Source organism: Engystomops pustulosus, chromosome 3 (assembly GCF_040894005.1).
Source record: "Engystomops pustulosus chromosome 3, aEngPut4.maternal, whole genome shotgun sequence".
Lineage (NCBI taxonomy): Eukaryota > Metazoa > Chordata > Amphibia > Anura > Leptodactylidae > Engystomops > Engystomops pustulosus.
Window position 1 is genome coordinate 57,447,674 of NC_092413.1, and position 17,941 is coordinate 57,465,614.

Genomic DNA, 17,941 nt, shown 5'->3' on the forward strand with positions numbered 1-17,941 from the left:
ATAATATGTTTTTTTCTATGTAACTCTGTAAAAATCCAATTTGCTGCTTCGTCTCTGAATACGGTTTTATGAAAAGTGCTAGAACGAGCTGTAATAAGCTTCCCTCAAAGGTATTTACAACAAGTAAGAAAAAAGATCCCCCTTTGGCTAATATCTGCAGGAAGAATCCTGGAGAACAGAAAACCCTTAAGTTCCATTACTGAGCAAACAACAGTAGGACAAAAAGTGCAATTACTACTTTATTAAGATTAGTATTTAGTCTCTTTAAAGTACCGGTAACAGCTCAGCATGATACTTATATTACTCTCCTTTAAATCAAAGTTATCATTTGTATTTGGGGTACTATGTTTACAGTGTGACACAAAGAATACACACAAACAATAATCATTTTAGAACCTAAGCGGTTAAAACAGTCATTAGATGGATGACAGGTAAATGTTGTAGAAAGATGACCACCATTAGAAAAGGATGTGGACAAATCTTGTCACTAGCAGATAGACTAATGAGGTAAACTACTCCGATTAAGCTGGAGGAAGTAGCGGAAAGTCTAAGTGCCCCTGCTACTGAGCCTTGTACTCTGCATTGTGGTTGCTCCATAAATTCCAGCTAACACAGTCTGTGATTCACAGACCAACCACTCGTGTGCTACTGAGTTCAGCTTAAGTGGCTTTGCCAGCAATTAGAGCCTCCAGTTTTCTTTGGCCACAAGGTTTCAACGCCAGAATTTGGGGAGTTTTTGCCTTTCTTCTCTGCAGACTCTCTCAAGCACTGTCAAGATGAATGGGAACAACTGATAAACAAACATATTTAAAGTCCCTTTATCAACTGATTTTAAGTTAGGGCTCTGAGTCACTGTCTAGTTGGAAGGTAAACCCTTTGCTCAGTTTAAGGTTCAGATTACTCTGGATCAGGTTTCTATTAATATCTCTGTACTCTCACCTATTCTGCACTACCTCAACTTCCAGTTCCAGACAATGACACCCCCCCCCTCCTCCTTCCAACACATCATTTTGTTGCCAACACCAGGCTTCGGCTGGAATCATCCAAGTCCCTGAATCATCAAGCAATCCTCACAGCTCTCACTTCTGCCAACGTTTAACTGACAGCTTCTGCAATTTGTCAGGCGCAGTGAGAAGTTTAGATGAGACGTGCGATTTGTGAGGATAACCTGACTCAGAGTAATCTGAGGATCCAATGGACACCTCTGAGCCGGGTATACTTGTATCTACATTTTATTGTGAATGGAACAAGGAAGATTAATTATAAAAGCAAGTTGAAAGTCAGTATTAAGGCTATTGAAACCTGTGATTAGGTGAATATGGTAAATCCTGATGACAGGTTCCCTTTAAAGTGTTTTATTTTCTAATAAACCTTGACATATCTGCATTACAGCCTCATTATGGGATACTGAGAGTGAGAATGCTTTTTTGTTTCTTAATTTACCATTAGACACCAAAATGCAAAAAAATCTAAAGGTCTAAAGATTATCTGAATAACTTTATTATCCCCAAATTAAAAAAATTAAAACTTGGTATGGATAAGGATGAATCTTTAAAATCAGAAGGCTGCACATGTCTTTTGACATGTGCCCCTAAGGAAATGTGCCTGACTATGTACAACTCACCACAAACCTGAAATAAATAAGTTTTAAAATTACCAAAAACATTTTATAAAACTTTTGATAAACAAAAATAGACTGTAAGTGAAACACCAGTAAAATAAAATAAAGCTTGCCTGCTACTGTATACACTCAGCGTGAAGTTGGCCAATTAAAACGCTCGGTAAAATAATGGCTGAAAGAATTCTCAGAATTTAGTAGATAAAAAATATTCCAACATGAAAATATGTATTAATATGCAACACAACATGATGCTGAAATGCTGCTATACTAATACATTATTCTTTCCACAGAATTATCATTTTCCAGGATACTTGAGCAACTTTCGCACTGTTAAAAAATACACGCATGGATGACCTTTAATTTATGCTTGGCAAACAAGCAGCTTCCAAATGATATTACTGACACACAGAGAAAACAAAACTTATACTAAAATATTATGTTAAATGTCTATAGAAAACAATGGAAAATAAAAATCTGCTGTGCCATATGTCTCTTTTTTATAAACACATCGAATTTAATAACTATTTTAAGTATACATCATGGCATGGAAAACTCTAATGACCAAATATTCTCAAAAATGTGTTGAACATAAAATTTAATTAAACAATAGTTATATTTTAATTAAGTCCAAGCAAACAGATACACACTGTTCCGCCTCATTCACCTTCTCCTGGGTCCATACATGAGGGAGAACAATGTATCAATTTCTCCCAGTTTGTTATTTAAGTTAATAAAACAATACGACCAGTCATGAATATGTTGTGAAAAAATCATTTACTGTGATATTAGTATTTTGGCAGAGTATACTTGGATATTCCTACCTGAACCCGACAATTGGACACTCTTTGCAGATATTACACTTGGCTTGATGCTTAGCAGTTTCAGCAGCTGCCACTCTGTGCAGAACAGGCATCCACACCATGGACTGAGGTTCCAAACGCATCCATTCAATAAACTGTTTCACATTGATTTCTGGCTTATTCTGTGCCTGAAATTTATAAGGAAATCATGATAAAAATTGGATCTATAGCACATTTTAAAGAAAAAATATTTTTAGAGAAAACCTATAACCCTGACAATGTTATAAATTCACCATGAAGTATGCTAACATATCAAACATATTTAAAGAAAACCTGTCAGGCAAATTAACTCCCTAAACTAAATATATTTTCATAAACTGACATTAGAAAACATTGCCTCTATCCCTTCATTGTCCCTCTAAATGCCTGTAAACTTAAAGGGAGCCCGTCACCACTATTTTCACAAATACAGGTAGTGACAGGTTCCTATAGAGCTCTAGTAACTATCTGACACCCTGCTTGTAGCTAAAAATTATTCCCCCGAGATTCCCATATATTGAACTTTATAGTTTTATCTGGTAACTAAGCAAGGCTACAGCGAGTCCAGGTGGGCGTGGCCTCCTCGGGCTGAATCCAGCAGCTTCTCTCCATCCCTATCTCTGTATGCTGCTATAATGTCATGTGTCCAGGGTGACATCATCATAGGTCCTATAGCTTTTGTTGCATTAGGAACTGTACACTAAGCATATATGTCATGAAATCACAGCATATTTTATCACATGAAATCACAGCAGGCTGCATGCAGAGGAGAAGAAGTCCATGGAGGCTGCGGTGATTGTTTTATGTGGTCAGATATGTACATGGAGTACAGTTTTCATATTAAGTAGCTCAAGGACCTTTGATGATGTCACCCTGGTCACATGATATTAGGCCACGCCCCCCGTGGACTCACTCCAAAGCTGCATAGATACCAGGCAAGATTATAACTCTGATTTTATGGGGATCTGAGGGAAACTACTTTTAGCTACAAGCAGGAGGTCAGATAGTTACTAGGGCTTTATAGGAACCTGCCACTACCTGTATTTGTGAAAATAGTGGTGACGGGTTCCCTTTAAGCAATGAGGTCCTAAAGCTGTATGCAAATGACCTTTGAGATGTCCAATGAGTCATTATCATATTCAAGCTGCCCAGCTTATTCATGAGTGGGAGGCACAGCCACACCCCCAGTGCATGACTGACAGCCTGTATAATGATGTGAGGTATAATGGTGTAATGGCTCCTCCATGTGCTTCCTGGTGCTGGCGGCCATGCACCCTGCAGCCTCTGTGTGTATAGGAGAGATACAACAGCTCCAAGATACAGCCATGTTATAGCAGAACATATCAGGTACTTGTGTAGCTGATGTCTGTGTCTCACACATGTGTATTATGAGGGAGAGCATGTCAGCAGATAAAGCACAGACACAAGCAATGCTTTACTATACATTACACACAGACATGAGCAGGGGGAGGAGAGGGGAGGGGTAACAGGGGTGAAATCACTGCCTCTGACCATGTGACCAGCCTCATTTACATAATAAAGAAAAGATGATTTTACAATGATTAATATATGAATTAACTAGATAAAGGCTGGGATGGAATCCTTGTGAGCTTCCCCAACAGGTAGAAGTGACAGGACTAGTGACAGAGACCTGATGACAGGTGTCCTTTAACCCCTTAACGCTATACGGCGCAGAGGTATAGGGAATGTATAAAGAGGGCTCACGGGCTGAGTCCTCTTCATACAAAGGTGGGGGTTGTTGCATATTGCGGCAAACCACCACCGCTAATAAGCGCAGTCAGTGCTTGCACCGATCGCGGCTATTAATCCTTTGACTGCCATCTTTTTTACAATCGACGTGCCCCCGAACGTCATCGGGGGGCGGCGATCAGTTGCCATGGTAGCCTCGGGTCTTCGTTTGACCCAAGGCTTAATGGCTTCTGCAGATTCGTTACAATGACCCAGTGGCTCATTGTAATGAATGAGCTGCAAAAATGCCATATATTTCAATACAGAAGTATTGCGGTATATGGTAGGAACGATCTGACTATCTAGAGTTAATGTACCCTAGATGGTCTAAGATATAGTGAAAAAAAAAGTTTAAAAAAAGTTTAAAAAATAAAAAAAATTTATAAAATATAAAAAATTCAAATCACCCCCCCTTTCGTTAGAACTGATATAAAGCATAATAAACAGTAAAAATCACAGACACATTAGATATCGCCACGTCCCAAAATGCCCGATCTATCAAAATATAGAAACGGTTACGGCCGGCGGTGACCTCCGAGACGGGAAATGGCGCCCAAATGTCCGTAATGCGACTTTTACACCTTTTTACATCACATAAAAAATGGAAAAAATAATGATCAAAATGTCGTACAGACCTCAAAATGGTAGCAATGCAAACCTCGGCTCATTTCGCAAAAAATGACACCTCACACAGCTCCGTGCGCCAAAGTATGAAAAAGTTATTAGCTTCAGAAGATGGCAACATTTTTTTTTTCTTTTTTGTACACATTTGTTTAATTTTTGAAAATGTATTAAAACACAATAAAACCTATATAAATTTGGTATCACTGCGATCGCACCAAACCAAAGAATAAAGTAGGCGTGTTATTTGGAGCGAAGAGTGAAAGTCGTAAAAACTGAGCCCACAAGAACGTTTTAAATTTTTCCACATTTGGAATCTTTTTTCAGCTTCGCAGTACACGGCATGTTAAAATAAATAACATTACGGGAAAGTAAAATTTGTCACGCACAAAATAAGCCATGACACAGGTCTGTACACGTAAAAATTAAAAAGTTATGGATTTTTGAAGGTGGAGAGCGAGAAATGAGCGAAAAAACCCTGCGTCCTTAAGGGGTTAAAAAAAAAAGTATAAACAGTGAATACAGCAGTCAGCCATTGCTATTGCTCTCAAAATAATTTAAAATTTTGATAAGCTAAACTGGGAAAAAAAATCTGCTATTTTGGACAACTTGATCTCATGTTGAACAAACAAGTTTGCTATAGTTAAGTAAAATAATATGTATACATTACAACACATCGGGAAAAATATAGGACTTCCAACAATAAAAAAGGCAGAAAACCTTTGTCTGTGATTCAAGCCTAAAGGGGGTTTCCAGCTAGATCACTGGTGTCAGGGAGATGGTATAAATAAGTGGACACTCTTTCGACAAGGCAGGAAATAGCAAAAAGGTTTTAGAAGTGATGTTGATTTATGTAGATTTTCTTCTTTTGCATTCAGTAAATATATATGGTTAGAATGTACAGTATGTATCAAACTGAAGAGCAGCATGTACATGTCCTATATGTGGCCACCTGGCTTGGTCAGACAATGTGTGCTCACTACAACCTGATCAGGTGCCATAGACCTCTATGGAGGCCAGGAGTTTGTCATGTGCATGGGGTCTTATACAATATACACACGGCCTTGGCTCCCTTCAGATAGAAGAGTGTGTTATTTATTTATAAGAGCGCTTAACAGTGGGCAGAAAGCTTTGAAATGCCAACTCCAAATACTAAAGAGCCAAAGCTATAAAACAAACAAATTACAGACTAATGTAGCAAAATTAAACGAGAGGGCATGAATTAAACAGTAGATGAACTCGATCTTCTGCCAAATGTGATGAAGGTGCAGGTTGCTGGTGCATTTCTTGTAAAAAGCTCAAACAGCCTTAGGTTTCATACTACGCTGGCATCACATAATGACCAAGATCAGCATAATGATTAGCAATTGTGTGCAAGTGTGTATGTAATATGTGTATATATATATACACACACACACACATATATATATATATATATATATGTGTGTGTGCATATATAGATGCATTAATTAGGGGGATGTAGTCTTTTACATGACATGGAAGTTGCTAATTGCTATGTCTTCCTTTGTCTGATCCATACTTAAGTAATTTGTGAAGCTCTGTGCAGCGCTGCGTAATCTGTGTGCACTGTATAAATAAAGGAATTATTATTAGTTACTATTAGGCAACTTTTATCAAATGTAGAGTCAATGAGGCAAGTACATGTCTCATGACTTTGAGTTGCAGCACCGCATAAGGTTGTTAGCAGTTATTTCTAATTTATTGGAAGCATGGAATGGTAACATCGATCTGCGACTACTTAAAGTCATAATGGCTGTTTACTTTGCATGAAATTCCAGTGACATCGTGCACTTTAGTGGCAGCATTATTTCTTGGCGCCATTATCTGCTATTGGTTATGAAGAGCATTCAGCTGACGATTACACACACGTATATATAAATATATATCCAAGGGAAAAACAGCACTCCAACAGGCAGCAGTTGTGAAGAAGTTAATCCACATATCCAAGCTAAAAAATTTTAATGGGAAAAAAATGCACTTAGTTAGGCAGCCAAGCTACGCCTTTTCCCATGTCATTGGGAAAGGAAAATGAAAATAAGTTTCCCAGGGTGAAATAGTGTAACTATGCTCCCATCTATGCTCTACAACTATGCCAAACAAATGTATTCCTTTCCTCAGAACCCCTAGTATGAATGGCCTTTAAGAATGATGTCACTATATAAACTTAGCATGGTGGTGAAATCATAGTTTTTGCACAAATTACACTCCTTTAATGTGTATAATAAATGACTACTATGTTCTATGATACAGTTGTAGGTAGTTGACTATTGTATGATATTGTTTCATATTTCAAATCAAGTTTAAATAAGGAAGACACAGTGAAATTCGGAAAAGTAATTTTAAAGAAGCGGAAAGTGTGATAGGGTCCAAGTTGGATCAAGTGTCAGAAATGATAAAAAGGCGCAAATTGGAAAGATTTATTAGCATAGCAAGGAACACAGTTCAACCACTATCTGAGACTTTGGTACCGGTAAGTCTGCACAGCACCATCAGTACCAGATACCTTAACCCTAGAAGCGTAGCAAGCAGTATAAAAGATGCAATAAGCATGAATAACAAGATCTTGGGGCTTATTTTCTTAACGCTTGTTTTTTTTTATATGTATAATTTTTTTACAAATGTGTTTGTTTTATTGTTGAGCTCCCCCCACCATATTCCAATTCCAGCACCACAAGTCCTAGTGTGACTACAAGCTCTCTACCCACTGTAGCCACACCCCTGAGCACAGCTAGGTGGTATTCTTGTTAGAAGATGGGAGGTGGCGTTAAATGACAGACTCCTATGTGTCTAGGACAAATATCAGTAATAAGAGGCACAACAATTTTTAATGCACAAATGTAGTAAATGTAGTTAGTAAGAAAGCAAGGTGTACTTATTTCACTTGAGGGGAAACAGATTGCAATGTATTTTGCTGTGGATGTATAATTTAGAGTAAGCCGCTATTATTAGAAAACTGTCACTCCGGACAACCATTATTTCATGCTAACAGCAATTAGAAATCCATTTTTATTCTGTGCACGCAGCTGACAAGGAAAACCAACAATAGAAGTGAAAGCCTTGCATGCATATTTTATAGTGAGTACAGTACAGCGAGAAATAACTCACATTAGACTATAATGTGTTTCCAGGCTTCGTCCCATTTTACAACTTGCAGTTAAATTGTGTTTGCTGATAGCTGCCTGTCATAACATTGATATTCAATATGGATGTGTGCAGCTGTGCACAAACTGTGCAAGAGAAACAGCACTGTCACAGGTCCAAGAACAGATTTACAGTATGTACATGTAATCTATACAACTTCCAATATTTTCTATAGGGAAAGATTATTTCAAGAAAATCAATAATGGAAATGATTTTAATGTGTGAGCTTGAACTAAAACACCAAAAAAATTATATTCTAATAATATAATATTAAGCTCTGTAACTGTGCAGGTTATATATTTTAAGGAATTGTTGGGGGTATTGTCTGTACAATTATATAGATACATTTACATCATCATAGAAATGAAACCTACATGCTGAAAGCAACTGCGGACACTTGGTTCAATGTTACTGCCTCCAAAAGCTGCCACTTCTCCAAGTTGACGAGGGATCTGAATAGCATCATGGAGCAGTAATCCCAGCTGCTTCTGGTCACATGTATCAGCCGCTCCAGAAACTTCCTTGAAAAGATCTATGCAAGAAAAATTTTAAATAAAATAAAATATTTGTCAAATTTAACTCAAATTCAAAACAAGTTTATATAATTAAAATAAAATATAGCCAAGATCTAACCTAGGGTCAAATGTAAGAAGACCTCTAACAAAGACCTGTGACCAAACTGCAAGGTGTGCCTCTATAGTATGTATGTCGTGGGTAGATATCAGAAAGCCAAAATATTCTTTTTTAGAGAACACTAAATATAAGTGTTGCATTGTATTCATTACACTGCATTGCATTTGTGGCCCAATCTTGGAGCCTGAAGGTATCCAAAAGGCCTCCAAGACAACAATATTATAAATTGTATGTAGAATATAGGGGTCTTTGTCACAGATTCTAGTGGAATTGGGGTCCGAGAGATTATATTCATTCAAATCTGTATTGGAAGTTCTGTAAGGAATCATCTGTCACAAACCCTGCAGCATAAACAGGCTGATTATTGTGGTTAAACTGGATTCAGTTCAATTGAGCTTTCCCTGTTTACTGTTATGGTTCTAGAACATTTTAGATGTGGACCTAGAAAAAAAATCTGTAGTAATAGAAAGTAAATATAACACTAACTACTAATGAATAATGAGTCTCCTAGTAGTAGAAACATATGCAATACATTGTAAGTATATCCATATATGTTATATGTATTCACAAGACGAAAAACCGTATTTCGCTGCTGCCTGACTGGTGGCCTATAGCTGAAAAATAAATTGGAAGACTGCACATCTGACCTACAATTTTCAAGAATAAAGAGAAGGGAAATGTACAAAAAAAAAAAAAAACAAGAACAGAGAAATCATTCTTGTGTAGCGGCTGTTGCTTTTTATTATTGATCTCTCAAAGGAGCCTACAAGACGATAGGTGCTAATGGACAAGAAACTGTTTCCCAAAGGAGATAACCTTTCCAATGCATATCCTTCTCTAGCCAGAGATTTAAGAAAGTGTACACATTTGTTTTATATATGTAGCTCATACATTAAAGATTTATCATGTTTGTAGTATATTTATTTTAGGATTTATTTGCTAGGATACATTTTATTTTACAGATCCTCAAATCCCTGCATAACTGCAGACAACCCCTTTCACTAGTTTAGAATGCCCCTTTGCAATGGATGCCCGGTGTCCAAAGGCATCACTAAGGCTTTATTCACTTTTTTAGCCTTCAGTTGTAAGGATACATTGGGCTGATTCCTGATATGTGCTTATTTGCACATACAGTGGATAACATTGCCCTGCTTCTCCTCTATTATCAGTGGGAGAAGCAGTGAAGCTCGGCAGTAGCCAGTCATTCCTGGGTATAAGACAACTGGCTAGAGCAGGTTCTATATCTGCACATCGATACAAAGTGTAATCAGCACAAACAAACTGAATCAGAATCATTATTCTGTCTGACAGTTTTACTACCTAAAGTGTAGGCACTAAATAGGTGTGTGAGTGTTATGCTGCACATTGAAACTTTTACAAAACTGCCTCAGGGCAGTCAAAATGGGCCCATATCCGGACAGGTAAGTATATAAAACATCACTTTTATTTGGGATATTTAAAAGTATTGACACTAAATTACAGACTAACGTGGTTTAAACCACTAGGTGCACAGGACTAAGGTGAGATAAAAACACAATGTGAACTATGTAACAGGCTATCACAAGTATTCAGTGATGAAATGTATGAGATAGCGGAGATAATATTGGGTCTAAGCCCAAATAAATACGCTGCTATAGGTCCACCAATGGCCAAGTGACGTGCACTGGTATTATGCAACGCTGCCAGCTAGAATAATACAGCTTTGATGCAGGCTCAAACCCTGTATTGGAGCCCTAAACGAGTTGGATTTCAGTATTGCCTCTACTGACCCAGCAGGGGCCGCTATTGTAGCTAAGTTAGATTGTAATATTGGCTGCATCGATATCCTAGCCCTCTAGAAGAGAGGGGTGTGCTAAAAATTCCGTTCTCCAATAGCGGCTGTCGTACCTTCACGCCCACCAGTCAGCTGACTGTGAGAGTCAGTTGACCGCCGGCCCAGGAGATCCCCGCGCATGTACGAGGACTTAGTGCAGAGGAAGACATTGTATTTCTTGAGGTGCGCATGTCAGTGGACTTAGTACTAATTTCATCACTGCATCCTAAAGGTATGAAAATCAACACGATGTACAAAAGATATCTTGCTGGGACTAGATATAAATTTCGAACGGTAGACCAGTATTTTCAAGTACATAGAACAGAATTTGATAAATAAAAGTTATATACAGCTACTATAGCAATATATAGTTATGTTATATTGAAGGCTGGATGTGCGCCAAAAGAATATATACAATGTGTAACATACACGTAAATTGATTACTAAGACCTGCAGAGATATGCTGGGCCAGGGTGCCTATTATGGGCAGAAGTAGAAAGAATTAATGTATGGCATCATGAGTCAAAATGACTACATTCTGCAGTATGCTGTCCGACTTATAAAGTCGTGCTGGCTAGATAAATAACATGTGTAAAGCGAGCATATAGGACTATGAGTCATATCATCATAGAGGTACGTAGCCTCAGAGCCTTATTGGAGCATCACTAAGGTACCTATAGCTTCAATGGGAGAAGCTGTCAGTCAGAAATGGCCCGAGAGATGTGGGATGTATGTTAGAAAAAAAGTGTTATGATCGAAAAAAAATTTTTTGATCAAAGTGGCCAGATAGATATAACAAGCAATCATGGAGATAATGGTAGTGGAACTAATATTTACAATTATTTACATTGAAAAGTACATGACATTAAGGCTTATAAGTATGCAGTGAAGGTAAATCCTTCATTAAGGCCCAAAGGACTTAGCGATTTCAGGCGATGGATCCACCTCGATTTCAGTTGTAGTACTTTATGGTCGATGTTGCCTTTACGAGGTCCAGTTTTAACTTGGTCAATCGCCCAAAATCTGAGGGCGCTTGCATTCCCCCCATGATGGAGTCTCACATGTCTCGAGATGAGGGTATCTTTATTGGTCGTTATTGAACTGACATGCCTGGAGATTCTTCTCCGTAGTTGTTGTATAGTTTTTCCAACATATAGCCGTGGACACGGACACTGTGCCACATAGACCACTGCAGTGCTTTTATAATTCAGAAAATGTCTTATGGAGATATCATCTCCATTCGCTGGATTAGTAAAGGTTTTTATTCTGGACATCAGAGGGCAGAAGGAGCAAGAGCCGCACGGATAAGATCCTAGAGTGAAGCCTCTCATTCTCCGAGTGGGTATTGAAGTCTCCATAAAGTGACTATGTACCATAATAGTGACTATGCCCATAATAGGCACCCTGGCCCAGCATATCTCTGCAGGTCTTAGTAATCAATCTACGTGTACACATTGTATATATTCTTTTGGCGCACATCCAGCCTTCAATATAACATAACTATATATTAGTTATCAATCTATTCTAGATATTGCTATAGTAGCTGTATATAACTTTTATTTATCAAATTCTGTTCTATGTACTTGAAAATACTGGTCTACCGTTCGAAATTTATATCTAGTCCCAGCAAGATATCTTTTGTACATCGTGTTGATTTTCATACCTTTAGGATGCAGTGATGAAATTAGTACTAAGTCCACTGACATGCGCACCTCAAGAAATACAATGTCTTCCTCTGCACTAAGTCCTCGTACATGCGCGGGGATCTCCTGGGCCGGCGGTCAGCTGACTCTCGCAGTCAGCTGACTGGTGAACGTGAAGGTACGACAGCCGCTATTGGAGAACGGAATTTTTAGCACACCCCTCTCTTCTTCGCTGGGAGGAGCTGTCATCCTCTTCTAATACATCAATTGGCCACTCGCAATGCCTGTCATCTATGGCTCTACAGGGATGCTTTCTTTTTTGTTAACAATTCACTCTAATTGGCCGAGCCTGGTCCTGCGGGGAGGAGCTTTATTGTTATATACCCGGCGTGACCGTGCCGCGATCAGCAATTAGCCCAAACCCCTGATGAAGCCTGGTGTACTGGCGAAACATGTAGGGGGGCTAATATTTTGTCTATTTTAATCAGCAATGTGACTCTGTCAATAGACAGTAGTGGCAATCACCACATCTACATGTACTGAGACAGGGACAGATAGATTTCATTTTGATATGCAAATCGCTGACTAAAGGGCTAGGATATCGATGCAGCCAATATTACAATCTAACTTAGCTACAATAGCGGCCCCTGCTGGGTCAGTAGAGGCAATACTGAAATCCAACTCGTTTAGGGCTCCAATACAGGGTTTGAGCCTGCATCAAAGCTGTATTATCCTAGCTGGCAGCGTTGCATAATACCAGTGCACGTCACTTGGCCATTGGTGGACCTATAGCAGCGTATTTATTTGGGCTTAGACCCAATATTATCTCCGCTATCTCATACATTTCATCACTGAATACTTGTGATAGCCTGTGACATAGCTCACATTGTGTTTTTATCTCACCTTAGTCCTGTGCACCTAGTGGTTTAAACCACGTTAGTCTGTAATTTAGTGTCAATACTTTTAAATATCCTGAATAAAAGTGATGTTTTATATACTTACCTGTCTGGATATGGGCCCATTTTGACTGCCCTGAGGCAGTTTTGTAATAGTTTCTTTCTGAATTTAACCCCTCCCGTGACAGAAGGTCCATTTGGTTTATAAAGTAATGCTGCACATTGTATACTATAACATGTATATAACATATATGTGATGCATATATGCTCTAAATGGCACTGTATGTGTGTATAAGTCATGTGTATATGCTCTTTGTGTGCATATGTGTGTAAGAGTGTATACATGTGTGTGTATGAGTGGAGAACTGTATGTATGTAGGTATCTATGAGTGTAATATGTATTTTAAAGCGGTAAGGGGGGCCTCATTCAGAAGTCTGCTATAGAGTCCTTCCTTTCCTAGTTATGCCCCTGTAGCCAGCAACACTGCACTGTCACCTTGTGTCCGTGTCCATCAGGACTCTAACCAACATTATCACACAATGACTTGGCAGACTCACCACACCAAGGATGTATAATCGACAACAATGTATAGTCAGCTTAGTATATTTATATTAAATATAGTATATTTATATTGTGTAGCCCAACCCTTTCACAAATAAATTCCTCAAATAGTACTGTATTGTGGGTAAAAACATTCATCTGTGACTACACACAGCAACATCGCTATACTGGTGTCAGCAGATAATAAGCATTCTCCTGTAGAATAGAGGAATTTGTCATCTATTTCCTAGGGATACGCTACAATATTTCACAAGCCTCACCCGCAGTGCCATTGTGATTACACATTGTTCTACATGTAAAATGAGGTGTATCGGATGACATGCTCAGATACATCTGCCTGCTCTTCTATCTATGTTCTTAGCAATTTATTGAACATTTCAGAAGATATTACAAACCCTGAAGTATAAAGCCAGATATTTTGTGCATAAAGTGAGCAAAACACTGTCAGAAATGGCTTATTATCTAGGCCAGCATGCTTATGTGTGGCAAAGAAAATGTCAGCATGTGCCAAGGAATCATAGAAGAAGTCAAAACGTTAGCATCTTCTTCCTCGTTCCGTGCTGCTCCTCCAGCAATAATGAAGCTACCAAACATTTCTATACTGACATGAATACAATGCAGTATTTCATGGAATAAAACTATTGTAAAAGAGATTATGCAGTAGACAAAACATTGGGCAGTGGCGTAACTGGAGTCCGCTGGGCCCCAAGGCAAAATTCTAAAAGGGGCTCCCACCTACCAAAATTTCATTAAACTCTGCCTCATAAGTTTAGTACACCCTTTGCCAATGTTCACTTAATACTTCCAACAGCTCCCCCTCCCCTCAGCCTCCCCCAGATTCCATGACCTCAGCCCCTAACCCCACACACTATCATCTCCACCCCCTCTCTACATCAGCTTCCCATGACCTCGGCCCTTAGCCCCACAAACTATCATGCTATCATGTGTCTCTTTAGGTTATCATTACGCCCCTGACATTGGGGAACATTTATTAATCTGTTTGTGGCGGAATTCTGATGTAAAATTTCACCAGAATTCTGTCTGTGGCATATTTATTAAGCGTTTTAGGCAGTTTTCAGACATTTTTATGACTAGTATGACAAAAGGTATGTGACCTTAAAAATAGAAGATATGGCTTTGTGGGGAAAAGTCCATGTACCAAGAATTATTATATTTATCATCCAGCATCAGACACTGGCGCAGCAGAGGACCATCTAAACTTTCCGTCGTACCTTATGAAACTTTTGATAAATCTGCCCCAGTGTGTTTATAAAACAGTGCACTGGTCCAAACTAACACCAGCCAACAGCGACTATATGGGATCAAAGGAAAATGTCTGTTTTCTCCTGACATTAGCATGTATACTAACAAAGACGGGCACTGTACAAGTCCCAGCACCAAAATGTTTAAAAGCTTCAAGACATTGCTGAATCAATCCATTAATAAAAAGCAGAGAACACATCTCAGAGGGATACAGGCTTAGGAGTTTCACGTATGTATGTAGCCAAAGGGGACAATTTTTTCATTGGACAGTATTTGAACTATGTAAAAAATAAAACACACTAAAAAGACCCATTGCAATTAAACCCATTGCATTTTGGGCGACAAGACACAACAGCAAAATACTTGTAGATTATCTGCAATGAAGAAAAATCTTTTGGATTTAAAGTTTACTTACATTTGTATTTGTCTTCTAATAAACCCTTAGATAGGGATATTAGGCCGATCTTCAGAGATTGCACCCGGATCTTCCCGGTTCGACCCCTGTGAATAACATAAGATTAGTTGTAACCTTCTATAAATTGAATTCAAATTTGGACAATTTTGTATATTTGTATATTTTGTTATAAATGAGTTAATAAGTTTGATTTTAAAGTGACTGATTTTTTTTAATTGCAGTCTGAACAACGCCCATATGGTAATTTAGAACATTCATGGAACATTGCTGGAGTTGGTGTAAATTTCACCAAAAGTAAATGAAATATCCATGATTATTGAGAAAAGGAGGGGATATGCTGGGACCAAATTGCAACACTGTTTAATAGAAAATGCAATAATATTTTGGCGCCGATTAATCCAACTGAAAGGAGGTCTAAAGGTATATCAAAGTCTCAAACTAGACAGCATTATCCAGCATTAGATACTTCGATAATTGTGTATCAGTAAATGACTAAACAGTGACCATATTGGTGCAAGTTAACAGTTCTTAACAATGTCCTTGAACTGAACATTAAATTTAGAGGAAATCCTACTTGTTAACAGAGTACATAAGGTATTGTGACATGACAGATTAGAAGAAGCAGCATCTAACTAAAATTACATAATTTCCAAGCAGATGGAAAGAGACAAATTTTGTTTCATTCTCTTTTAAAAACAGCTTGCGAATTTGTAAAGAGAAAAGTACGATGAACTGGCACTGTAAAAGTACTTGATTAAAGTTTCCTTTTATAAACCCAATAATACATAGTACTGTAAGCTCAATTCACTCAATGCCGATATGAGAGCAAAGAAAAAGAACTGTGTTATCACATATTATCCCCAGCCTTTAATACATTGTCTTTACAAGTCTTTAATACATTGATTTATGCAACAAAAACCACACCACCACACACAACATGACAGTGTATTACAAAATGACCAACTCTGAGTATATTTGGGAAATTAAAAAACATTAATTCATGTGCTCTAGGTTTCTAGTGCTTACTGTATATTCCGGCGTATAAGACGACTTTTGAAGACTGAAAAATCCTCTGTCTGGTCTGGGGTCGTCTTATACGCCGGTAATGTTTCTCACCTTTCCCGCGATCCCCCAAAGCTCCGCTGCTTTGACAGCTCCGTGGGTGCCAGCACCGCAGAGAATATGACGTCGGCACGCGGCTGACGTCATATTCTGTGAGCCGCCAGCGCTCAATGAGCTGTCACCGCTGTAGCAGCGGAGCTTCGGTGGATCGCGGGAAAGGTGAGAAGCTCTAGAGAAAAATTAGAGAGGAAAGAGTGGGGGGGAACATTATTATAAATATTACAAAAAAAATCCCTGGATGACAATTCAGATGTTTGGAATGTGCTGTATACTGGGGGGGCAGTTTGGCTATATACAGGGGGCTGGCTGTATACTGGGGGGACTGGCTGGCAAAATACAGGGGGAGCTGGCTGTATACTGGGGGGACTGGCTGGCAATATATAGGGGGGGGGGCTGACTGTATACTGGGGGGGCTGGCGGTGGTATATGGCATAGTAGTTATATTCCTGTACATAAGGGGCAGTATTATAGTACAGTATGGTAACATTTACAGTAAAATGGACGATGGTAATGTTGTTGTTGTATGCCTTATGTTTATGAGGGACAGTTTTCCTGCTATATACCTGCATGTCATAAGAATTTACATTAAAAAAAGGACCATGTTAAATTCAAATCTGTTTTTTTAAAAAAAAAGAGGTAGTCTTATACGGCGAATATATCTTTAACTCTATATTTTAACAGGAAAGTAGGGGGGTCGTCTTATACACCAGGTCGTCTTATACGCCGGAATAAAATCACCATGTGATCAGAATTCTTTATATTCATAGAAGCAGAAAGATTGGTGCTTAGAAAAGGTACGTGGATCCTGGTCAGGTCCTTGGTGACACCAGTGATAGGTTCATGATAAAAAGTGCCTGTTTCATACAAGCTAATGTAATGAGGTACAAGCTTAGCTGCGAAAACACTTGTCGAATATTAAGTAAGCGCAGATGCCTGAAAACTAAGTAAATAATAAGAGGAGAACAAATGTTACTTCACTCAATTAATCTTTAGGGGTGTGCGAAATACTCAAGAATGGATATAACAGTGGTGGCGAACCTATGGCACTGGTGCCAGAGGTGGCACTCAGAACCCTTTCTGTGGGCACTCAGGCCATCACCAGAGATGACTCCAGGTATCTTCCTGCAGTCCCAGACAGCCCAGGACTTGCTGTGCGCAGAGCTATTTTAAAGTGACAGTGCTACCTGGGACTACTGGAGGGGTAGGAAGGTGTGGACAGATCTGGATTATCATTGTAGCTCCTGCTCCGGCCCTGACAATTCTTCTTGTTCAGGGGATCCTGGAGGGAAGCTGCAATGATCATCCAAATTTCTTTTATTTTTTGCTTTACGGTTTCCTCAGGGTGCGATTATGAATATAAGATGTGACAGCAAGGGGTATAAAAAACAAATTAAATTTCTGTGTTGGCACTTTGCGATAAATAAATGGGTCTTGGTTGTAGTTTGGGCACTCGGTCACTAAAAGGTTTACCATCACTGGGATATAAAATACAAGAGACTGTGCCCAGATACAAGAGTGTATTACCACATATTTGTATGGACTATTATTCACAGCAATCTAAATTTAAATTTGCAACTTGAATATATGTAACAAATCAGGATT

At 38.7% G+C, this 17,941-nt stretch overlaps 1 protein-coding gene across 9 annotated transcripts in view; it reads right to left on the minus strand.

Annotated features, from left to right (window-relative positions):
* Nucleotides 1–17,941, minus strand: part of UTRN (utrophin) — a 457,412-nt gene that overhangs the window by 40,094 nt on the left and 399,377 nt on the right. For all 9 annotated transcript variants that reach the window (XM_072140867.1, XM_072140861.1, XM_072140863.1 and 6 more), the window contains 3 exons: nt 15,218–15,303; nt 8,367–8,524; nt 2,443–2,609 (listed from right to left, as the gene is read on the minus strand). In XM_072140867.1, coding sequence (XP_071996968.1) covers nt 2,443–2,609; nt 8,367–8,524; nt 15,218–15,303 — 411 coding nt within the window. The remainder of the gene's footprint in view (nt 1–2,442; nt 2,610–8,366; nt 8,525–15,217; nt 15,304–17,941) is intronic.